The 25751-nt window shown below is 42.7% G+C and overlaps 1 protein-coding gene across 1 annotated transcript in view; it reads left to right on the top strand.

Annotated features, from left to right (window-relative positions):
* LOC115160195 (muscle, skeletal, receptor tyrosine kinase) overlaps positions 1–25751 on the top strand; it is a 68067-nt gene that overhangs the window by 26946 nt on the left and 15370 nt on the right. The window contains exons 9-15 of the mRNA XM_029710581.1: positions 1689–1952; positions 3439–3611; positions 5866–5889; positions 6047–6135; positions 19250–19409; positions 19854–20037; positions 24510–24704. Coding sequence (XP_029566441.1) covers positions 1689–1952; positions 3439–3611; positions 5866–5889; positions 6047–6135; positions 19250–19409; positions 19854–20037; positions 24510–24704 — 1089 coding nt within the window. The remainder of the gene's footprint in view (positions 1–1688; positions 1953–3438; positions 3612–5865; positions 5890–6046; positions 6136–19249; positions 19410–19853; positions 20038–24509; positions 24705–25751) is intronic.

The following is a 25751-nucleotide window of genomic DNA, read 5'->3' as shown; positions in this document are numbered from 1 at the left end:
TATGTTACAGGTTATATTAGAGGTCTCTAGGGTATTGTAGTATATAAGATGTTACAGGTTATATTAGAGGTCTCTAGGGTATTGTAGCATATAAGATGTTGTCTCTATGTTACAGGTTATATTAGAGGTCTCTAGGGTATTGTAGTATATAATATGTTGCAGGTTATATTAGAGGTCTCTAGGGTATTGTAGTATATAAGATGTTGTCTATGTTACAGGTTATATTAGAGGTATCTAGGGTATTGTAGTATATAATATGTTGCAGGTTATATTTGAGGTCTCTAGGGTATTGTAGCATATAATATGTTACAGGTTATACTAGAGGTCTCTAGGGTATTGTAGTATATAAGATGTTACAGGTTATATTAGCGGTCTCTAGGGTATTGTAGTATATAATATGTTACAGGTTATATTAGAGGTCTCTAGGGTATTGTAGTATATAATATGTTACAGGTTATATTAGAGGTCTCTAGGGTATTGTAGTATATAATATGTTACAGGTTATACTAGAGGTCTCTAGGGTATTGTAGTATATAAGATGTTACAGGTTATATTAGAGGTCTCTAGGGTATTGTAGTATATAATATGTTACAGGTTATATTAGAGGTCTCTAGGGTATTGTAGTATATAATATGTTGTCTCTATGTTACAGGTTATATTAGAGGTCTCTAGGGTATTGTAGTATATAATATGTTACAGGTTATAGAGGTCTCTAGGGTATTGTAGTATATAAGATGTTGTCTATGTGACAGGTTATATTAGAGGTCTCTAGGGTATTGTAGTATATAATATGTTACAGGTTATATTAGAGGTCTCTAGGGTATTGTAGTATATAATATGTTACAGGTTATATTAGAGGTCTCTAGGGTATTGTAGTATATAATATGTCTCTATGTTACAGGTTATATTAGAGGTCTCTAGGGTATTGTAGTATATAAGATGTTACAGGTTATATTAGCGGTCTCTAGGGTATTGTAGTATATAATATGTTACAGGTTATATTAGAGGTCTCTAGGGTATTGTAGTATATAATATGTTACAGGTTATATTAGAGGTCTCTAGGGTATTGTAGTATATAATATGTTACAGGTTATATTAGAGGTCTCTAGGGTATTGTAGTATATAATATGTTACAGGTTATATTAGAGGTCTCTAGGGTATTGTAGTATATAAGATGTTACAGGTTATATTAGAGGTCTCTAGGGTATTGTAGTATATAATATGTTACAGGTTATATTAGAGGTCTCTAGGGTATTGTAGTATATAAGATGTTGCAGGTTATATTAGAGGTCTCTAGGGTATTGTAGTATATAATATGTTACAGGTTATATTAGAGGTCTCTAGGGTATTGTAGTATATAATATGTTACAGGTTATATTAGAGGTCTCTAGGGTATTGTAGTATATAATATGTCTCTATGTTACAGGTTATATTAGAGGTCTCTAGGGTATTGTAGTATATAATATGTTACAGGTTATATTAGAGGTATCTAGGGTATTGTAGTATATAATATGTCTCTATGTTACAGGTTATATTAGAGGTCTCTAGGGTATTGTAGTATATAATATGTTACAGGTTATATTAGAGGTCTCTAGGGTATTGTAGTATATTAGATGTTGTCTCTATGTTCCAGGCTGTATAAAGGCAGTGTGGGGTATTGTAGTATATAATATGTCTCTATGTTACAGGCTGTATAAAGGCAGTGCGGGTTATTGTGGTGCGTACCGTGGTAACGTGTGTCGGGGCATGTTAAGGAGCGATGCGCTGGTCTTCTTTAACTCCTCCCTCAACGACCCCGAGGACACACAGGAGTTCATGGTTCAGAGCGCCTGGGCCGACCTCGACAGACTGGGCATGCTCTGTAGCCCTGCCGCCCACTCCCTGCTCTGTCATCTCTCCTTCCAGGACTGCATCCCTTCTGGCCTGGGTCCTGCACCTAAACCAATCTGCAGGTAATCCTTCTGACCTGGGACCTGTTCATAAACCAATCTGCAGGTAACCCCTCTGACCTGGGACCTGTTCATAAACCAATCTGCAGGTAACCCCTCTGGCCTGGGACCTGTTCATAAAACAATCTGCAGGTAACCCCTCTGGCCTGGGACCTGTCCATAAACCAATCTGCAGGTAACCCCTCTGGCCTGGGACCTGTCCATAAACCAATCTGCAGGTAACCCCTCTAGCCTGGGACCTGTCCATAAACCAATCTGCAGGTAACCCCTCTGGCCTGGGACCTGTTCATAAACCAATCTGCAGGTAACCCCTCTAGCCTGGGACCTGTTCATAAACCAATCTGCAGGTAACCCCTCTAGCCTGGGACCTGTTCATAAAACAATCTGCAGGTAACCCCTCTGGCCTGGGACCTGTTCATAAACCAGTCTGCAGGTAACCCCTCTGGCCTGGGACCTGTTCCTAAACCAATCTGCAGGTAACCCCTCTGGCCTGGGACCTGTTCCTAAACCAATCTGCAGGTAACCCCTCTGGCCTGGGACCTGTTCATAAACCAATCTGCAGGTAACCCCTCTGGCCTGGGACCTGTTCATAAACCAATCTGCAGGTAACCCCTCTAGCCTGGGACCTGTTCATAAACCAATCTGCAGGTAACCCCTCTGGCCTGGGACCTGTCCATAAACCAATCTGCAGGTAACCCCTCTAGCCTGGGACCTGTTCATAAACCAATCTGCAGGTAACCCCTCTGGCCTGGGACCTGTTCATAAACCAATCTGCAGGTAACCCCTCTAGCCTGGGACCTGTTCATAAACCAATCTGCAGGTAACCCCTCTAGCCTGGGACCTGTTCATAAACCAATCTGCAGGTAACCCCTCTGGCCTGGGACCTGTCCATAAACCAATCTGCAGGTAGCCCCTCTGGCCTCTGTGTCATAGACAGCGCGCTCATTCAATAACATTGCAGTAGAAATGCATCCCAATGTAACTGCTTCATGATCTAGGGTAGGCATCCTTGTGTATACCACATAGCCCATGTACTGCACACAGATGGCTGTCGGCTTTGGGATCATCTGTTCCACGTTGTCAAGGTTGGATACAGTGTGTTGTCTTCCGTGTTTGATTGCAGTGGATTTTTCTGTAGCACAGTAAGGTAAAGAAATGGTACAGTCCAGAGCCTACGTAAAACACACACATATATGGGTTTTGGGTTTGGGATCTTCTGGCCACAGCCAACAATGACAGCATCAACAGTGTTGGTTGCTGTTTGTCTACTGTGGCCTTCCCTGTGGCTCAGTTGGTAGAGCATGGTGTTTGCAATGCCAGCATGGTGTTTGCAACGCCAGGGTTGTGGGTTTCGATTCCCACGGGGGGCCAGTACACAATAAAAAACAAATAAATGCATGAAATGAAATGTATGCATTCACTACTGTAAGTCGCTCTGGATAAGAGCGTCTGCTAAATGAATAAATGTAATGTAAATGTGTTACTCCAGGGAACACTGTCTGGCAGTGAAGGAGCTCTACTGTCATAAGGAGTGGCTCCTGATGGTAGGGAAGTCCCATAAAGGCCTGTACTCCTCTGGCCTGTCTATCCCCCTGCCTGACTGTATGGCCCTGCCCTCACAACACACAACACCAGGAGTCTGCACACCCATCCCCTTTGTCGGTAAGAGATACTGAAACACGATGTGTCCCAAATGGAACCCTATTCCATTTAGTGCAATACGTTTTCTAGAGCCCTATGGGCCTAACCTTATCCCTAACTTACTGTACCTCTAACCTTATCCCTAACCTTAGCCCTAACTTACTGTACCTCTAACCTTATCCCTAACTTACTGTACCTCTAACCTTATCCCTAACTTACTGTACCTCTAACCTTATCCCTAACTTACTGTACCTTAGCCCTAACTTACTGTACCTCTAACCTTATCCCTAACTTACAGTACCTCTACCCTTAGCCCTAACTTACTGTACCTCTAACCTTATCCCTAACTTACTGTACCTCTAACCTTATCCCTAACTTACAGTACCTCTAACCTTATCCCTAACTTACTGTACCTTATCCCTAACTTACTGTACCTCTAACCTTATCCCTAACCTTATCCCTAACTTACTGTACCTTATCCCTAACTTACTGTACCTCTAACCTTAGCCCTAACTTACTGTACCTCTAACCTTAGCCCTAACTTACTGTACCTCTAACCTTAGCCCTAACTTACTGTACCTCTAACCTTATCCCTAACTTACTGTACCTTAGCCCTAACTTACTGTACCTCTAACCTTATCCCTAACTTACTGTACCTCTAACCTTAGCCCTAACTTACTGTACCTCTAACCTTAGCCCTAACTTACTGTACCTCTAACCTTATCCCTAACCTTAGCCCTAACGTACTGTACCTTAGCCCTAACTTACTGTACCTCTAACCTTAGCCCTAACTTACTGTACCTCTAACCTTATCCCTAACTTACTGTACCTTAGCCCTAACTTACTGTACCTCTAACCTTATCCCTAACCTTAGCCCTAACTTACTGTACCTTAGCCCTAACTTACTGTACCTCTAACCTTAGCCCTAACTTACTGTACCTTAGCCCTAACTTACTGTACCTCTAACCTTAGCCCTAACTTACTGTACCTCTAACCTTATCCCTAACTTACTGTACCTTAGCCCTAACTTACTGTACCTCTAACCTTATCCCTAACCTTAGCCCTAACGTACTGTACCTTAGCCCTAACTTACTGTACCTCTAACCTTAGCCCTAACTTACTGTACCTCTAACCTTAGCCCTAACTTACTGTACCTCTAACCTTAGCCCTAACTTACTGTACCTCTAACCTTAGCCCTAACCTAAGTCCTAACTTACTGTACCTCTAACCTTAGCCCTAACTTACTGTACCTCTAACTTACTGTACCTCTAACCTTAGCCCTAACTTAAGTCCTAACTTACTGTGCCTCTAACCTTAGCCCTAACTTACTGTACCTCTAACCTTATCCCTAACCTTAGCCCTAACTTACTGTACCTCTAACCTTATCCCTAACCTTATCCCTAACCTTATCCCTAACCTTAGCCCTAACTTACTGTACCTTAGCCCTAACTTACTGCACCTCCAACCTTAGCCCTAACTTACTGCACCTCCAACCTTAGCCCTAACTGTAGCCCTAACTTACTGTACCTCTAACCTTAGCCCTAACTTACTGCACCTCTAACCATAGCCCTAACTTACTGCACCTCCAACCTTAGCCCGAACTTACTGTACCTTAGCCCTAACTTACTGTACCTCCAACCTTAGCCCTAATTTACTGCACCTCCAACCTTAGCCCTAACTTACTGTACCTCTAACCTTAGCCCTAACTTACTGTACCTCTAACCTTAGCCCTAACTTACTGTACCTCTAACCTTAGCCCTAACTTACTGTACCTCCAACCTTAGCACTAACTTACTGTACCTCTAACCTTAGCCCTAACCGTAGCCCTAACTTACTGTACCTGTAACCTTAGCCCTGATTTACTGTACCTCTAACCTTAGCCCTAACCTTAGCCCTAACCTTATCCCTAACTGTAGCCCTAACTTACTGTACCTCTAACCTTAGCCCTAACCTTAGCCCTAACCTTAGCCCTAACTTACTGTACCTCTAAACTTAGCCCTCTAATACTAATCTACTCTCTAATACAAGTATATTATCTAATACTAATCTATTATCTAATACTAGTATATTATCTAATACTAATCTGCTCGCTAATACTAATATATTATCTAATACTACTCTACTCTCTAATACTAATCTACTCTCGAACACTAATCTATTATCTAATAGTAGTATATTATCTAATACTAATCTACTCTCTAATACTAGTATATTATCTAACATTAATCTATACTCTAATATTCATGATTTGTCTCAAACACTCTTTGTGTTTTAGATATAAAGAAAGATCAAGTCACAAGTAAGTTTAGTTTCATGTCTTTTATCTGAGTTCTAAGAATTGTACTTTGTAAATAGAATATGTAAAGAAAAAAGTGTTAATGTATTTTTTTATCAAACGTTATATACAATACTAAATTTCTTACCTGCAGTCTAAAACTGATGATTTGTCTGAACAGCAACGTGTTACAATGACAAAGGAAGGTTCTACCAAGGACCAGTCAACATCACCAGCTCTGGTATCCCCTGTCAGAGATGGAGCCAACAGGTAAATCACTTTAATGGTTCAGAAATACAATTATAAATCTTCTTAGGGATAGCCCCCTTTTTTTAAATTTTCACCTAAAATGACACCCAAATCTAACTGCCTGTAGCTCAGGCCCTGAAGCAAGGATATGCATATTCATGGTACCATTTGAAAGGAAACACTTTGAAGTTTGTGGAAATGTGAATTGAATGTAGGAGAATATAACACAATAGATCTGGTAGAAGAAAATACATCGGGTTTTTTCTACCACCATTTTTGAAATGCAACAGAAAGGTCCCAGTTCTAGCCATCACTCTGGTTGTAATTCTGATAGTGTCCACAAGATGGCAGCAGTGCATGTGCAAAGGTTCAGACGGATAACTTGAAGTACGAGCGAACTACATGACATTTAGTGTGAAGTCACCCAGGCACATTTGGGCAAATCGTGAAGGAGACATTTGCATCCATATTACATTTTTCTGCAAGAATATCGTCAAATCTGTAAACTTGGACTTTGATTTAGCTTTTCCAGTATTAGAAGCCATATTATAAGTTAAATATTTGCAAAACAAACAGTTTTTATAACTTTATAACTCCAAATATTCTTATAATTTTTGTCCAAAAGGAAAAGGCATGCTGTCGCAAAAGGTTAGCATCTACATTTTGCGACAGATACAATGTTTCCGGATACTCCCGTCATTGGCTATCTAGCTAGCTATGTTTGACCCCGGTTGGTGCTTATTTGACAAAGATACAGTTGATCAAGTGAAGACCGGCTGCGTCATCAGCATGCCATGAAGGCGTCGCTCTCGGACCACATTTGGTGTCCTATAGGATATACTACACCCCTAATGATATAGTGAAGTCTGGTTACGTTCTAGGATCTCTGAAGATAAATGATTTTATCTAACAAAATGACACTACATGTTATCTCTGGGACCCTTTGGATGATAAATCAGAGCAAGATTTCAGAATGTAAGTACACATATCACCTTCAGAGGTGAATTTATCAAACCTATCGCGGTGAAAAAAAAGTGTTTTGTTAGAAGCTCTCCTCAAACAATAGCATGGCATTTGTTCGCAGTAACAGCTACTGTAAATTAGACAGTGCAGTTATATTAACAATAATTTCAGCTTTCAGCCGATATAAGACACTTCAATGTACCGACATTTGTTGTTTCTCTAAAATCTGCGATCGTGACACAAGGCGCTGCATGATTTACAACTATCCCGTTGACGGGACGCCTATCCCTAAGTTAGTGTACTAGTTAACTCTCTGTTGTCCTGTGTGGTGAAGTTGGTAGACATGGAGCTTACAACGCCCAAAATAGTGGGTTTGATTCCTGCTGGGGCCACCCATGACAAAATGGACACTACCGGTCCAAAGTTTGGACACACCTACTCATTCAAGGGTTTTTCTTTATTTCTACTATTTTCTACATTGTAGAATAATAGTAAAGACATCAAAACTATGAAATAACGCATATGGAATCATGTAGTAACCAAAAAAGTGTTAAACAAAACAAAATATATTGTATTTTTGAGATTCTTCAAAGTAGCCACCCTTTGCCTTGATGACAACTTTGCACACTATTGGCATTCTCTCAAGCAGCTTCACCTGGAATGTTATTCCAACCATCTGGAAGGAGTTCCCACATATGCTGAGCACTTGTTGGCTGCTTTACCTTCACTCTGCGGTCCAACTCATTCCAAACCATCTCAATTGGTTTCAGGTCGAGTGATTGTGGAGGCCAGGTCATCTGATGCAGCACTCCATCACCCACCTTCTTGGTCAAATAGCCCTTACACAGCTTGGAGGTGTGTTGGGTCATTATCCTGTTGAAAAACAAATGATAGTCCCACTAAGCCCAAACCAGATGGGATGGCGTATCACTGCAAAATGCTGTGGTAGCCATACTGGTTAAGCGCGCCTTGAATTCTAAATAAATCACTGACAGTGTCACCAGCAAAGCACCAACACATCATCACATCATCTCTTCCATGCTTCACAGTGGGAACCACACGTGCAGAGATCATCCGTTCACCTACTCTGCATCTCACAAAGACACTGCGGTTCTTTCTATAGATCTGATTCAACTGTATATCTGAATATGAATATGTAGGTTTCTTCGCTCTACCCAAACCAAAAACATATTTAATGTATATATGAATAGTGTGGAAATAAATAATATTTTTGCCTCCTGGTGTCGTTCCTATATACAGTGCATTAAGAAAGTATTCAGATTCCTTTTTCCACATTCACATCATTCTGGCATCAATGACTGAAACATAAATAATGTGCCATAGAATAGATCAGAGTCCACCAGTGGTAAATTTAATTGATTGGACCTGATTTGGAAAGGCACACACCTGGCTATATAAGGTCCCACAGTTGGCAGTGCATGTCAGAGCAAAAACCAAGCAATGAGGTCGAATAAATTGTACGTAGAGCTCCGAGACAGGATTTGTATCAAGGCACAGATCTGGGGAAGGGTACCAAAACATTGATGGTCCCCAAGAACACAGTGGCCTCCATCATTCTTAAATGGAAAAAGATTGGAACCACCAAGACGTTTCCTAGAGCTGGATGCCCAGCCAAACTGATCAATCAGGGGAGAAGGGCCTTGGTCAGGGAGGTGACCAAGAACCCAATGGTCACTCTGACAGAGCTCTAGAGTTCCTCTGTGGAGATGGGAGAACCTTCCAGAAGGACAACCATCTCTGCAGCCCTCCACCAATCAGGCCTAATGGTAGAGTGGCCAGACGGAAGCCACTCCTCAGTAAAATGACATGACAGCTCGCTTGGAGTTTGCCAAAAGGCACCTAAAGAACTCTCAGACCATAAGAAAAAAGATTCTCTGGTCTGATGAAACCAAGATTGAACTCTTTGGCCTGATTGCCAAGCATCACGTCTGGAGGAAATCTGGCAGTATCCCTACGGTGAAGCATGGTGGTGGCATGCTGTGGGGTTGTTTTCAGCAGCAGGGACTGGGAGACTAGTCAGAATCGAGGGAAAGATTAACAGAGCAAAATACAGAGAGATACTTGATGAAAACCTGCTCCAGAGCGCTCAGGACCTCAGACTGGGGCGATGGTTCACATTCCAACAGGACAATGACCCTAAGCACACAGTCAAGACAACACAGGAGTGGCTTCGGGACTAGTCTCTGAATGCCCTTGAGTGGCCCAACCAGAGCCCAGACTTTGAACCCGATCTAACATTTCTGGAGAGACCTGAAAATAGCTGGGCAGCGACACTCCCCATCCAACCTGACAGAGCTTGGGAGGATCTGCAGAGAAGAATGGGAGAAACTACCCAATTACAGGTGTGCCAAGTTTATAGCGTCATACCCAAGAAGACTCGAGGCTGTAATCGCTGCCAAAGGTGCTTCAACAAAGTACTGAGTAAAGGGTCTGAATACTTATGTAAATGTGATATTTCCGGGTTTTCTAAAAACCTGTTTTTGCTTTGTCATTCTGGGGTATTGTGTGAAGATTGATGAGGGGAAAAAACTATTGAAGTCCTTTTAGAATAAGGCTGTAACGTAACCAAATGTGGAAAAGTCAAGGGGTCTGAATACTTTCAGAATGCACTGTATAACTCTTATTTAATGTAATGTCTTATGTTGTTGTTGTCTATTAATGTTCTGTGCTCTTTCATGTATTTGGGGATCCTAATAAACTAAACCAACTGTCACGTCTGTCTGAAGAATGGCACCAAGGCGCAGCGTGTGTATCATTCCACATTTTTATTATAACTGTGAAACTATGCAAGACATACAAATAAACTAATAAACAAAACAACAAACCGTGACGAAGAGGTGCAACATACACTTACTCAAAATAATCTCCCACAAACCCAGATTGGAAAAACAACCACTTAAATATGATCCCCAATTAGAGACAACGATGACCAGCTGCCTCTAATTGGAGATCATCCCAAAAAAACAACAATATAGAAATACAACAACTAGAATCCCACATAGAAATACATAAACTAGACAAAAAAAAGAACATAGAAAAAAGAAACTAGAACCAACATAGACATAAATAAACTAGACAAAACCCTCTGTCACACCCTGACCTACTCTACCATAGAAAAATAAAAGCTTTCTATGGTCAGGATGTGACACCAACGTCTCTCTCAATTCAATTTAAGGACTTTATTGGCATGGGAAATATATGTTAACATTGCCAAAGCAAGTGAAGTAGATAATAAACAAAAGTGAAAAACAATACAAATTAAACATTATACTCACAAAAGTTTAAAAAATAATAAAGACATTTTAAATGTCATAGTATGTGCAAATACTTGACGAACAAAAGGGACGATAAATAAACATAAATATGGGTTGTATTTACAATGGTGTTTGTTCTCCACTGGTTGACCTTTCCTTGTGGCAACAGGTCACAAATCTTGCTGTCGTGATGGCACACTGTGGTATTTCACCCAATAGATATGGTAGTTTATTGAAATTGAGTTTGTCTTAAAAAAATGGATGGGTCTGTATAATCTGAGGGAAATATTTGATTCTAATATGGTCATACATTTGGCAGGAGGTTAGGAAGTGCAGCTCAGTTTCCACCTCATTTAGTGGGCAGACTGCACAAAGCCTGTCATCTCTTGAGAGCCAGGTCTGCCTACGGCGGCCTTTCTCAATAGCAAGGCTATGCTCACTGAGGCTGTATATAGCCAAAGCTTTCCTTAAGTTTGGGTCATTCACAGTGGTCAGGTATTTTGCCACTGTGTACTCTCTGTTTAGGGGAAAATAGCATTCTAGTTTGCTCAGTGTTTTTGTTAATTATTTTGTGTCAAGTAATTATCTTTTTGTTTTCTCATGATTTGGTTGGGTCTAATTGTGATGATGTCCTTGGGGTCTGTGGGGTCTGTTTGTGTTTGTGAACAGAGCCCCAGGACCAGCTTGCTTAGGGGACTCTTCTCCAGGTTCATCTCTCTGTAGGTGATGGCTTTGTTTTGGAAGGTTTGGAATCGATTCCTTTTAGGTGGTTTTAGAATTTAACGGCTCATTTCTGGATTTTGATAATTAGTGGGTATCGGCCAAATCCTGCTTTGCATGCATTATTTATTTATTTTATTTAACCTTTATTTAACTAGGCAAGTCATTTAAAAACAAATTCTTATTCACAATGGCGGTCTACCAAAAGGCCTCCTGCGGGGACGGGGACTGGGATTAAAACATTTTTTTTTTAAATATAGGACAAAACACACATCACCACAAGAGAGACAACACTACATAAAAAGAGACCTAGGACAAAAACATAGCAAGGCAGCAACACATGACAACACAACATGGTAGCAACACAACACAGCAGAAGCACAACATGGTAGCAGCACAAAACATGGTACAAACATTATTGGGCACAGACAACAGCACAAAGGGCAAGAAGGTAGAGACAATAAATCAGCCACAACTGTCAGGAAGAGTGTCAATGGTTGAGTCATTGAATTAATTTAGTGTTTTACGTTGCAGAGTCTGTCTGGTGTTTGTCCCATTTTGTGAATTCTTGGTTGATGAGCAGATCCCAGACCTCACAACCATAAAGGGCAATAGGCTCCATAACTGATTCAAGTATTTTTTGCCAGATCCTAATTGGTATGTGGAATTTTGTGTTCCTTTTGATGGCATTGAAGGCGCTTCTTGCCTTGACTCTCAGATCGTTCACAGCTTTGTGGAAGTTACCTGTGACGCTGATGTTTAGGCCGAGGTCTGTGTAGTTTGTGTGCTTTAGGGCAATGGTGTCTGGATGGAATTTGTTTTTGTGGTCCTGGCAACTGGACCTTTTTTGGAGCACCATTATTTTTAATTTTACTGAGATTTACTGTCAGGGCCCTGGTCTGACATAATCTGTGCAGAAGACCTAGGTGCTGCTGTATGCCCTCCCTTGGTTGGTAACAGAAGCACCAGATCATCAGAAAACAGTAGACATTTGACTTTCTAGTAGGGTGTGGCTGGGTGCTGCAGACTGTTCTAGTGACCTCGCCAATTTGTTGATATATACAGTTGAAGTCGGAAGTTTACAAACACCTTAGCCAAATACATTTAAACTCAGTTTTTCACAATTCCTGACATTTAATTATAGTAAATAATCCCTGTTTTAGGTCAGTTAGGATCACCACTTTATTTTAAGAACGTGAAACGTCAGAATAATAGTAGAGAGAATTATTTATTTCAGCTTTTGTTTCTTTCATCACATTCCCAGTGGGTCAGAATTTACATATTGTCACGATCGTCGTAGTAAGTGGACCAAGGCAAAGCGGGTTGAGTGCTCATTTTCACTTTTATTTTGAACACTTAAATAAACAAAACAAACGAACGAACGAACTAACAGTCTTGCAGGCAAAACAGCAGTGCAAAGAACAACCTCCCACAAATCCCAAAACAAACATACTCCTAATTATAGGACCTTCAATCAGAGGCAATGATAAACAGCTGCCTCCAATTGAAGGCCCCAATCCCAATACCTAAACATAGATCTGAACACCCTAGAACAGACATAGAAATATACAAACAGCTAACATAGACCAAAACCCTGGAATACATAAATCAAACACCCCTCTACATAAACAACACACCCCGAACCACATAAAACAAATACCCCCTGCCACGTCCTGACCAAACTATAATAACAACTAACCCCTTTACTGGTCAGGACGTGACACATATACTGAATTAGTATTTGGTCACATTGCCTTTAAATTGTTTAACTTGGGTCAAACGTTTCAGGTAGCCTTCCACAAGCTTCCCACAATAAGTTGGGCGAATTCTGGCCCATTCCTTCTGACAGAACTGTTGTGATCTAGTCAAGTTTGTAGGCCTGTTCACAGCCTGGGCACACATTTTTTCAGTTCTGCCCACAAATTTTCTATATGATTGAGGTCAGGGCTTTGTGATGGCAATTGCAATACCCTGACTGTGTTGTCCTTAAGCCATTTTGCCACAACTTTGGAAGTATGCTTGGGGTCATTGTTCATTTGGAAGACCCATTTGCGACCAACCTTTAACTTCCTGACTGATGTCTTGAGATGTTGCTTCAATATATCCACATAATTTCCCTTCCTCATGATGCCATCTATTTTGTGAAGTGCACCAGTCCCTCCTGCAGCAAAGCACCTCCACAACATGACACTGCCACCCCCGTGCTTCACGGTTGGGATGGTGTTCTTCAGCTTGCAAGCATCCCCTTTTTCCTCCAAACATAGCGATGGTCATTATGGCCAAACAGTTCTATTTTTGTTTCATCAGACTAAAGGACATTTCTCCAAAAAGTACAATCTTTGTCCCCATGTGCAGTTGCAAACCGTAGTCTGGCTTTTTTCGGGAGGTTTTGGAGCAGTGGCTTCTTCCTTGCTCAGCGGCCTTTCTGGTTATGTCAGTAAAGAACTTGTTTTTACTGTGGATATAGATACTTCTGTACCTGTTTCCTCCAGCATCTTCACATGGTCCTTTGCTGTTGTTCTGGGATTGATTTGCACTTTTCGCACCAAAGTCCTTTCATCTCTTGGAGACAGAACGCCTCTCCCTCCTGAGCGGTATGACAGCTGCGTGGTCCCATGGTGTTGATACTTGCGTACTATTGTTTGTACAGATGAACATGGTATCTCCAGGAGTTTAGAAATTACTCCCAAGGATGAGCCAGACTTGGGAGTAAGGTCTTGGCTGATTTCTTTTGATTTTCCCATGATGTCAAGCAAAGAGGCACTGAGTTTGAAGGTAGGCCTTGAAATACATCCACAGGTACACCTCCAATTGACTCAAATGATGTTAATTAGCAGAAGCGTCTAAAGCCATGACATTATTTTCTGGAATTTTCCAAGCCGTTTAAAGGCACAGTCAACTTAGTGTATGTACACTTCTGACCCACTGGAATTGTGACACAGTGAATTATAAGTGAAATAATCTGTCTGTAAACAATTGATGGAAGAATTAGTGGTGTCATGCACAAAGTAGATGTCCTAACCGACTTGCCAAAACTATAGTTTGTTAACAAGAAATTTGTGGAGTGGTTGAAAAACGAGATTTAATGACTCCAACCTATGTGTATTTAAACTTCCGACTTCAACTGTATGTTGAAGAGGGTGGGACTTAAGCTGCATCCCTGTCTCACCCCACGGCTCTGTGGAATGTGTGTTTTTGCCAATTTTTAGGAACACTTGTTGTTTGTGTACATGGATTTTATAATGTCTTGTTTTTCCCTTAACACCACTTTCCATCAATTTGTATAGCAGACCCTCATGCCAAATTGAGTCAATTGCTTTACTGAAATTAACAAAGCATGAGAAGACTTTGCTTTTGTTTTTGTTTGTTTGTTTGTCAATTAAGGTGTGCAGGGTGAAAACGTGGTCTGTCGTACGGTAATTTGGTAAAAAGCCAATTTGACATTTGCTCAGTACATTGTTTTCACTGAGGAAATGTACGAGTCTGCTGTTAATGATAATGCAGATGATTTTCCCAAGGTTGATGTTGACGCATATCCCAGTTACTGGAGTCAAATTTGTCTCCACTTTTGTGGATTGGGGTGATCAGTCCTTGGTTCCAAATATTGGGGAAGATGCCAGAGCTGAGGATGATGTTAAAGAGTTTAAGTATAGCCAATTGGAATTTGTAGTCTTTATATTTTGTAATTTCATTTAGGATACCATCAACACCACAGGCCTTTTTGGGTTTGAGGGTTTGTATTTTGTCCTGTAGTTCATTCGATGTAATTAGAGAATCCAGTGGGTTCTGGTAGTCTTTAATAGTTGATTCTAAGATTTGTATTTGATCATGTACATGTTTTCGCTGTTTGTTCTTTGTTATAGAGCCAAATATATTGGAGAATTGTTTGATCCATACATCTCCGTTTTGGATAGATAACTCCTCATGTTGTTGTTTGTTTAGAGTTTTCCAATTTTCCCAGAAGTGGTTAGAGTCTATGGATTCTTCAATTATATTGAGCTGATTTCTGACGTGCCGTTGCTTCTTTTTCCGTAGTGTGTTTCTATATTGTTTTAGTGATTCACCATAGTGAAGGCGTAGGCTCAGGTTTTCTGGGTCTCTATGTTTTTGGTTGGATATATTTCTCAATTTCTTTCTTTTGGTTTTTGCATTCATCATCAAACCATTTGTCAACATTGTTATTTTTCTTCTATTTTCTGTTTGACATTTTCAGATTTGATAGGGAAGCTGAGAGGTCAAATATACTGTTTTGGTTTTCTACTGCCAAGTTTACACCTTCACTATTAAAGTGAAACATGTTCTCCAGGAAGTTGTCTAAAAGGGATTGAAATAGTTTTTTGGTAGGTTTCCACATTACTTTCCTTCCTTCTATAGCATTTCTTAATATTATTCAGTTCCTTTGGTGTCGATGCCTCATGATTGAGTATTGCTCTGTTCAAGTAGACTGTGATTTTGCTGTAATCTGATAGGGGTGTCAGTGGACTGACTGTGGACGGTCTGAGAGACTCTGGGTTGAGGTCAATGACAAAGTAGTGTACAGTGCTACTACCAAGGGATGAGCTATAGGTGTACCTATCTTAGGAGTCCCCTCGAAGCCTACCGTTGACTATGTACATACCCAGCTTGTGACCCGTTTTTGTTTATTATATTGTCGTAGTTGTCCCTAGGGGGGCATATCCTGTCAAATGTAAAATGTTCCTGTTTTTATTAATTTGATAGAGTGAGTTAGGTCTGATCTATACCAAATTAGCATACCCCCTGAGTCCCTTCCCTGTTTCACACCTGGTAGTGTGGTGGATGGGACTACCAGCTCTCTGTAACCTAGAGGACAACCAGTGGGTCCACCTCCTCTATACCACCCACCTGGTAGTTTGGTGGATGGGACTACCAGCTCTCTGTAACTTAGAGGGCAACCAGTGGGTCCGTCTCCTCTATACCACCCACCTGGTAGTGTGGTGGATGGGACTACCAGCTCTCTGTAACCTAGAGGACAACCAGTGGGTCCGTCTCCTCTATACCACCCACCTGGTAGTGTGGTGGATGGGACTACCAGCTCTCTGTAACCTAGAGGACAACCAGTGGGCCCGTCTCCTCTATACCACCTGGTAGTGTGGTGGATGGGACTACCAGCTCTCTGTAACCTAGAGGGCAACCAGTGGGTCCATCTCCTCTATACCACCTGGTAGTTTGGTGGATGGGACTACCAGCTCTCTGTAACCTAGAGGACAACCAGTGGGTCCGTCTCCTCTATACCACCCACCTGGTAGTGTGGTGGATGGGACTACCAGCTCTCTGTAACCTAGAGGACAACCAGTGGGTCCGTCTCCTCTACACCACCCACCTGGTAGTTTGGTGGATGGGACTACCAGCTCTCTGTAACCTAGAGGACAACCAGTGGGTCCATCTCCTCTATACCACCCACCTGGTAGTGTGGTGGATGGGACTACCAGCTCTCTGTAACCTAGAGGGCAACCAGTGGGTCCATCTCCTCTATACCATGTTTCTTGTGGGATGAAAACGTCTGTATTTCTGATTTCTTTGGTGAAGTCCAGGTTCCTGCTCTTTAGGCCAAAAGCAGATGACCTCAGGCCTTGGATATTCCAGGATTAGATAGTGAAGGTTTTGTGTTCCATAAAGTGTCCAATGTTGTTAGTCGTGTGGTTTGGCCTCAGACCAGTAAGTGTGAGCAGAGCCTGCTGAGCATCTGGTACATGCATTGGCTTGGGCTAGTGTAAGGGTGGGGGTTGGGGCTGTTGGCCTGCTCACAGCCTGGGTGTATGTGTGACTTTCATGTTGATGCCCTCTTTGCGGGAGTGGGGGGCATGGGGTGGGCAGAAGGGGCATAGGTCTGATCTGAGGGGGCCTAAATGGGGTGTGGGCATGGTTAACTTGGGAGGGGTGTTGATTGGTTGGGGTGTGGATGTGGCTGGTGGGGCTGTGGTCTGGATGTAGGTCCTCTATGTGTGGGTCCTCTATGTGTGGGTCCTCTATGTGTAGGTCCTCTCAGCGTGGCTCCTCTATGTGTAGGTCCTCTATGTGTGGGCCCTCTATGTGTGGGTCCTCTATGTGTAGGTCTTCTATGTGTGGGTCCTCTATGTGTAGGTCCTCTATGTGTGGGTCCTCTATGTGTAGGTCCTCTATGTGTGGGTCCTCTATGTGTGGGTCCTCTATGTGTGGGTCCTCTCAGCGTGGCTCCTCTATGTGTGGGTCCTCTATGTGTGGGTCCTCTATGTGTGGGCCCTCTATGTGTGGGTCCTCTATGTGTAGGTCCTCTATGTGTGGGTCCTCTATGTGTAGGTCCTCTATGTGTAGGTCCTCTATGTGTGGGTCCTCTATGTGTGGGTCCTCTATGTGTAGGTCCTCTATTTGTGGGTCCTCTATGTGTAGGTCCTCTATGTGTGGGTCCTCTCAGCGTGGCTCCTCTATGTGTAGGTCCTCTATGTGTGGGCCCTCTATGTGTGGGTCCTCTATGTGTAGGTCTTCTATGTGTGGGTCCTCTATGTGTGGGTCCTCTATGTGTGGGTCCTCTATGTGTGGGTCCTCTATGTGTAGGTCCTCTATGTGTAGGTCCTCTATGTGTAGGTCCTCTCGGTGTGGGTCCTCTATGTGTAGGTCCTCTCAGCGTGGGTCCTCTATGTGTAGGTCCTCTCAGCGTGGGTCCTCTATGTGTAGGTCCTCTATGTGTAGGTCCTCTCAGCGTGGGTCCTCTATGTGTAGGTCCTCTATGTGTAGGTCCTCTATGTGTAGGTCCTCTATGCGTGGGTCCTCTCAGCGTGGCTCCTCTATGTGTAGGTCCTCTCAGCGTGGGTCCTCTATGTGTAGGTCCTCTATGTGTAGGTCCAGGGGGTCCTCTATGTGTAGGTCCTCTCAGGGGGGGACTCTATGTGTAGGTCCTCTATGTGTAGGTCCTCTATGTGTAGGTCCTCTATGTTTAGGTCCTCTCAGCGTGGGTCCTCTATGTGTAGGTCCTCTATGTGTAGGACCTCTATGTGTAGGTCCTCTATGCGTGGGTCCTCTCAGCGTGGCTCCTCTATGTGTAGGTCCTCTCAGCGTGGGTCCTCTATGTGTAGGTCCTCTATGTGTAGGTCCAGGGGGTCCTCTATGTGTAGGTCCTCTCAGGGGGGGACTCTATGTGTAGGTCCTCTATGTGTAGGTCCTCTATGTGTAGGTCCTCTATGTTTAGGTCCTCTCAGCGTGGGTCCTCTATGTGTGGGTTCTCTATGTGTAGGTCCTCTATGTGTGGGTCCTCTATGTGTAGGTCCTCTATGTGTGGGTCCTCTATGTGTGGGTCCTCTATGTGTGGGTCCTCTATGTGTAGGCCCTCTATGTGTAGGTCCTCTATGTGTAGGTCCTCTATGTGTGGGTCCTCTATGTGTAAGTCCTCTATGTGTAGGTCCTCTCAGTGTGGGTCCTCTATGTGTAGGTCCGGGGGGGGTGTCCTCTATGTGTGGGTCCTCTATGTGTAGGTGTGGGGGGAGGGGTCCTCTATGTGTAGGTCCAGGGGGGGCGGTCCTCTATGTGTAGGTCCAGGGGGTCCTCTATGTGTGGGTCCTCTATTTGTAGGTGTGGGGGGAGGGGTCCTCTATGTGTAGGTCCAGGGGGAGGGGGTCCTCTATGTGTAGGTCCAGGGGGGTCCTCTATGTGTGGGTCCTCTATTTGTAGGTGTGGGGGGAGGGGGTCCTCTATGTGTAGGTCCAGGGGGAGGGGGTCCTCTATGTGTAGGTCCAGGGGGGGTCCTCTATGTGTAGATCCAGGGGGACCTCTATGTGTAGGTCCTCTATGTGTAGGTGTGGGGGGGTCTGGGCGGGTGTCTGTGGCTCCCTTTAGGGTCCGGTTAAAGGTGGGCACTGCTGCTTTGTAGAGGTGGACCTGGTTGTGAAGGCTGTTCAAGTCCAGGGTGGAGTGGTGGGCCAGGTAGACATTTGGTTTTGAGTCACAGTCACAGGAAGTACTTGCATTTAACTTATCATTCAGTCCTTATAAATAAAAATATTTCATTGTAATATTTTTTTTTCTTTTCTGTATATCTTGGAAATAAGAATCTTTGGTAGTAGGAATCCTTCCCAGTGATTTTGTCCAAAATCAGGTTGTAGGTTTGAAGTTTTGATTTGGAGTGAAGGTTATGTTGAATAATGCGGGACATCATCTGCTCATCTCTCGCTCTCTCTCTCTCTCAGGGTCCCCACCTGCACCGTCTCAGTGTAGATGTATTATCAGAGCTGAGGAACGCACAGAGCTCGTGCCGGAACCCCGGAGGAGAGAATGAGAAGCCCTGGTGTTATACAACAAACCCCAACATCCGCTGGGAATACTGCAACATTCCCAAATGTGGAGAAGGTACACTCATAGAAAGAAAAAGGTGCTATCTAGAACCTCAAAGGGTTCTTCGGTTGTCCCCATAGGAGAACCCTTGGAAGAACTGTTTTTGGTTCCAGGTAAAACCCTATTGATTCCATGTAGAACCCTTTCCCCAGACGGTTCTACATGGAACCCAAAATAGTTATACCAGGAACCAAAAAGGGTTCTGCCTCTAATTAAAAAAGGGTTCTCCAATTTTTGGAACCATTTATTTTAAGAGTGTAGGAATACTGCAGCCTTCCCAAATATGATTTCCATAAGGCTTGGAGACCTGATCAGGAAGAATATGGGCCCTAGCTACAGTGCATGGCTAGGGCCCAGGTGTTTTTCCTGTTCAGGTCTTGAGAAAAAGGGCAATTATTGAGCTACTAATTCAGGTAAGATCCATCTTGTGATGACAGTCTTGACTCTCTGTCCCCGCAGTGGTAGTGAAGACGGAGTCATCGTTCCCTCGCCAGAATCCACCCCTCCTCCCTCCCTCCGTCTCTCCGGCCAACTCTATGATCATCATCATCTGTCTACTAGCAGCCTTCGCAGCCATAGCCTTCCTCACCATCATCATCATCATGTGCAAGAGGAGGAGGAAGACATGGAAGAACCACAAGACGTACGCTGGGTTATGTCAGCCAATATAGTAGAAGACATTCTGCAGACATTTTTACAACAGTTAGTAATAGTTAGTAACACTGTTAGTTACATAGTTGGTAACACGGTTAGTAACACAGTTAGTTATACAGTTAGTTATACAGTTAGTAACACTGTTAGTAACACAGTTAGTTATACAGTTAGTAACACTGTTAGTTACATAGTTGGTAACACGGTTAGTAACACAGTTAGTAACACAGTTAGTTATACAGTTAGTTATACAGTTAGTAACACTGTTAGTAACACAGTTAGTTATACAGTTAGTAACACAGTTAGTTATTCAGTTAGTAACACAGTTAGTAACACAGTTAGTTATACAGTTAGTTATACAGTTAGTTATACAGTTAGTAACACTGTTAGTAACACAGTTAGTTATACAGTTAGTAACACAGTAACACAGTTAGTAACACAGTTAGTAACATGGTTAGTTATACAGTTAGTAACACAGTTAGTTATACAGTTAGTTATACAGTTAGTTATACAGTTAGTTATACAGTTAGTAACACAGTTATACAGTTAGTAACACAGTTAGTTATACAGTTAGTAACGTGGTTAGTAACACAGTTAGTAACATGGTTAGTTATACAGTTAGTTATACAGTTAGTAACACAGTTAGTTATACAGTTAGTAACACAGTTAGTGACACAGTTAGTTATACAGTTAGTTAAACAGTTAGTGACACAGTTAGTGACACAGTTAGTTATACAGTTAGTTAAACAGTTAGTAACACAGTTAGTAACACAGTTAGTTATACAGTTAGTAACACAGTAACACAGTTAGTTATACAGTTAGTAACACAGTTATACAGTTAGTAACACAGTTAGTTATACAGTTAGTAACATGGTTAGTAACACAGGGCCTTCAGAAAGTCTTCGTTCCCCTTAACTTATTCCACATTTTGTTGTTACAGCCTGAATTCTGACTTGATTTCATTTAATTGATTACATTAATTTATTTTCTCACCCATCTGCACACAATACCTCATAAGGACAAAGTGAAAACATGTTTTTGGACATTTTTCAAATTTATTGAAAATGAAAGACAGAAATAATATTGACATAAGTATTCACACCCCTGAGTCAATACTTTGTAGAAGCACCTTTGGCATTGATTACAGCTTTGAGTATTTCTGGGTAAGTCTCTAAGAGCCTTCCATACCTGGATTGCGCAACATTTGGCCATTATTCTTTAAAAAATTCTTCAAGCTCTGTCAAATTGGTTGTTGATCATTACTAGACAACCATTTTCAAGTCTTGCCGTAGATTTTGAAGAAGATTTAAGTCAGGAACATTTGCTGTGTTCTTGGTAAGCAACTCCACTGTAGATGTAGCAATGTGTTATAGGTTATTGTCCTGCTGAAAGTTGAACTCATCTCCCAGTGTCTGGTGGAAAGCAGACTGAACCAGGTTTTCCTCTAGGATTTTGCCTGTGCTCAGCTCCATTGGAAAACCTCCCAGGTCTTTGTGGTTTAATCTGTGTTTGAAATTCACATCCAGGACAACAACAACCACAACAGACAACCAGGACAATAACTATCACAGCAGACATCCAGGACAACAACCACTACAGACATCCAGGACAACAACCACTACAGACATCCAGGACAACAACCACTACAGACATCCAGGACAATAACCACTACAGACATCCAGGACAACAACTAGCCCAACAGACATCCAGGACAACAACTATCCGAACAGACATCCTGGACAACAACCACTACAGACATCCAGGACAAAACTATCCCAACAGACATCCAGGATAATAACAATCACAAAAGACACCCAGGACAGCAACTATCCCAACAGACATACAGGACAACAACTATCCCAACAGACATCCAGGACAACAACTATCCCAACAGACATCCAGGACAACAACCACTACAGACATCCAGGACAACAACCACCCCAACAGACATCCAGGACAACAACCACTACAGACATCCAGGACAATAACTATCCCAACAGACATCCAGGACAACAACCACTACAGACATCCAGGACAATAACTATCCCAACAGATATCCAGGACAACAACCACTACAGACATCCAGGACAACAACCAATACAGACATCCAGGACAAGAACCACTACAGACATCCAGGACAACAACTATCCCAACAGACATCCAGGACAATATCTATCCCAACAGACATCCAGGACAATAACTATCCCAACAGACATCCAGGACAACAACTATCCCAACAGACATTCAGGACAACAACTATCCCAACAGATATCCAGGACAACAACTATCCCAACAGACATCCAGGACAATATCTATCCCAACAGACATCCAGGACAATAACTATCCCAACAGACATCCAGGACAATAACTGTCCCAACAGACATCCAGGACAAGAACTATCCCAACAGACATCCAGGACAACAACTATCACAACAGACATCCAGGATAATAACCACTACAGACATCCAGGACAACAACTATCCCAACAGACATCCAGGACAATATCTATCCCAACAGACATCCAGGACAACAACTATCACAGCAGACATCCAGAACAACAACCACTACAGACATCCAGGACAACTGTATACGTTTGAGTGCATGTGTGGCACTATATAAATGTGTGTGTGTCCGTGTGCGTGCACATGTGTGCGTTTGAATGCGAGTGTGTGTATATGCATGTGTACATGCACCTGCACGGCATCAACCTCAGACAAGCACAGGCATTGGATGTTACAGCGTTGACCCTCAGCGTTATTCAAACATACTTTTCTTTTTTTTATTTCTTTTTTATTATATGACTTGTTAAGCACATTTTTACTTCTGAACTTAATTAGACTTGCCATAACAACGGGGTTGAATACTTATCGATTCAAGGCATTTCAGCTTATAATTTTTGATTAATTTGTAAACATCTCTATAAACATAATTCCACTTTGATTGTGTGTAGGCAGGTGTCCAAAAATTGCTCAGAGAAAAATATTTAGTTTAATCAATTAGAAAATAAAGAAATTCTAAAAGATAGGGGTCAAAGTTATTAGAACCCCTGTTTCCAATCCTCCAGAACCCTCCCCCAGCTTACAATTGGCTCATTCATCCCCCATAACTCTCTCCTGTAACTATTCCCCAGGTCACTGCTGTAAATGAGAATGTGTTCTCAGTCAATTTACTTGGTAAAATAACGGATAAATAAAATGTATAAAAATTTTAAAAAAGTTATTGCATTCATCTTCAGATAGCTAGGTGTAACAACCACATATTGCAGGCATAGTTAGTAAATGTTTCCTCAATAACATAGCTATCAGTAGAGTCCGAGCTAGAAAGGGGGGAGTCGAGGTGAGGAGGAGGATTATTTCATATATTGTTTGAAGAGGTTGAGTTTCAGATATTTATGGAAGATGGGCAGGGACTCTGAAGATGGGCAGGGACTCTGCTGTCCGAGCTTCAGGGGGTAGGGACTCTGCTGTCCGAGCTTCAGGGGGTAGGGACTCTGCTGGCCGAGCTTCAGGGGGCAGGGACTCTGCTGTCCGAGCTTCAGGGGGCAGGGACTCTGCTGGCCGAGCTTCAGGGGGCAGGGACTCTGCTGTCCGAGCTTCAGGGGCTTTTTAAAAAAAAAAATATGAGATTGGAGAACACATTGGGAGGGATCTTAGACCATTCCTCCATACAGAATCTTTTCAGATCCTTGATTTCCTTCATCTGAACTTATGGACTGCCCTCCTCAGTTCAAACCACAGGTTTTCAAATGGGGTTGAAGACTGAGATGGCCATTGCAAAATGTTGATTTTGTGGTCAATTAACCATTTTTGTGTCCATTTTTATTAGTGCTTGGGCTTATTGTCTTGCTGGAAAATCCACTTGCTGCCAAGTTTCAGCCTCCTGGCAGAGGCAACCAGGTTTTTGGGCTAAAATGTCCTGGTGCTTAATAAAGTTAATGATGCCGTTGACAACAACGTAAACATTTTGCCATCTTAGTCCCCGGACCCCATTAAAAACCTGTGGTTTGAATTGAAGAGGGCAGTCCACAAGAGCAGGAGAGGTATTGAAAACAGGGGTGACAATAATTTTGACCCCCATCTTTTTTAGATTTTATTTTATTACTTGATAAACAAAATCATAATTTCCCAATTTTTTGAGCATGCAATATCGCTCAGCATTTTTTTTATGTTTAATTTAGACACAGTCTCTCCCCCCCCCCTCATCTTTATCAAGGGTGCCAATAATTCTGGACCTGAATATGGTGTTGTCAAACATTGGAGACCATTGGTCAGAGTTGACACTGGGTGTATTTCAAACGGTACCCTGTTCCCTATATGGTACCCTGTTCCCTATATGGTGCACTATTGTTGACCAGAGCCCTGTGGGTAGCCCTGTTCTAAATTATTGCACTATAAAGAGAATAAAGTGTAATTTGGGAAGCAGTCACTACAATAACCTACCTCTCTCTCTCTCCATCTCTCTCAGAGCCATGGAGACCCCCACCCTGACTGCCTTACCCTCTGAGAGTCTGCTGCTGGACCGCCTCCACCCCAACCCCATGTACCAGCGCCTGCCCCTACTGCTTAACTCCAAGCTGTTGGCTCTAGAGTATCCCAGGAACAACATTGAGTATGTCAGGGACATTGGAGAGGGGGCCTTCGGACGGGTCTTCCAGGCCAGGTGAGACTCTCATTAGATTATATTGTATTACATGTACCAAGCAATTCTCTGACTCTCTGTTGACTACCTCAAATCAAATTGTATTGGTCACATACACGTGTTTAGCAGACGTTATTGCGGGTGTAGCGAAATGCTTGTGTTTCTAGCTCCATCAGTGCAGAAATATCTAACAATTCACAGCAATACACACAACACACAAACCTAAAAGAATGAAATTAAAGAATATATAAATATTTGGATGAGAAATGTTGGAGTGGCAGACTAAAATACAGTAGAATAGAATACAGTATATACACAGATGAGTAAAGCGGTATGTAAATATTATTAAAGTGACTGGCGTTCCATTATTAAAGTGACCAGTGAATCTATGTATGTAGGGCAGCAGCCTCTAAAGTATAGGGCTGCGTAACCGGGTGGAAGCCAGCTAGTGATGCTGTTTAACAGTCTGATGGCCTTGAGATAGAAGCTGTTTTTCAGTCTCTCGGTCCCAATTTTGATGTACCTGTACTGACCTCGCCTTCTGGATGATAGCGGGGTGAACAGGCAGTGGCTCGGGTGGCTGGTGTCCTTGATCTTTTTGGTCTTCCTGTGACATTGGGGGCTATAGGTGTCCTGGAGGGCAGGTAGTTTGCCCCCGGTGATGCATTGGGCAGACCGCACCACCCTCTGGAGAGACCTGCGGTTGCGGGCGGTGCAGATGCCGTAACAAGGGGAGATACAGCCAGACAGGAAACTCTTAATTGTGCATCTGTAAAAGTGTGTGAGGGTTTTAGATGCCAAGCTGTTCTGCCTTCTTTACCACACTGTCTGTGTGGGTGGACCATTTAAGATCTCGGTGATGTGTACGCTGAAGAGCTTGGAGCTTTTCACCTGCTCCACTGCGGTCGATGTGGATAGGGGCGTGCTCCCTCTGCTGTTTCCTGAAGTCCATGATCAGCCCTCACCTCCTTCCTGTAGGTTGTCCCGTCATTGTTGATCAGGCCTACTACCTGTTGTTTCTTCTGCAAACTTGATGATTGAGTTGGAGGCGTGCGTGGCCATGCAGCC

This window comes from Salmo trutta, chromosome 23 (assembly GCF_901001165.1).
Source record: "Salmo trutta chromosome 23, fSalTru1.1, whole genome shotgun sequence".
Taxonomy (NCBI): domain Eukaryota; kingdom Metazoa; phylum Chordata; class Actinopteri; order Salmoniformes; family Salmonidae; genus Salmo; species Salmo trutta.
The sequence above is the reverse complement of the archived record's forward strand: the minus strand, read 5'-3'. Positions and strand labels throughout refer to the sequence as shown.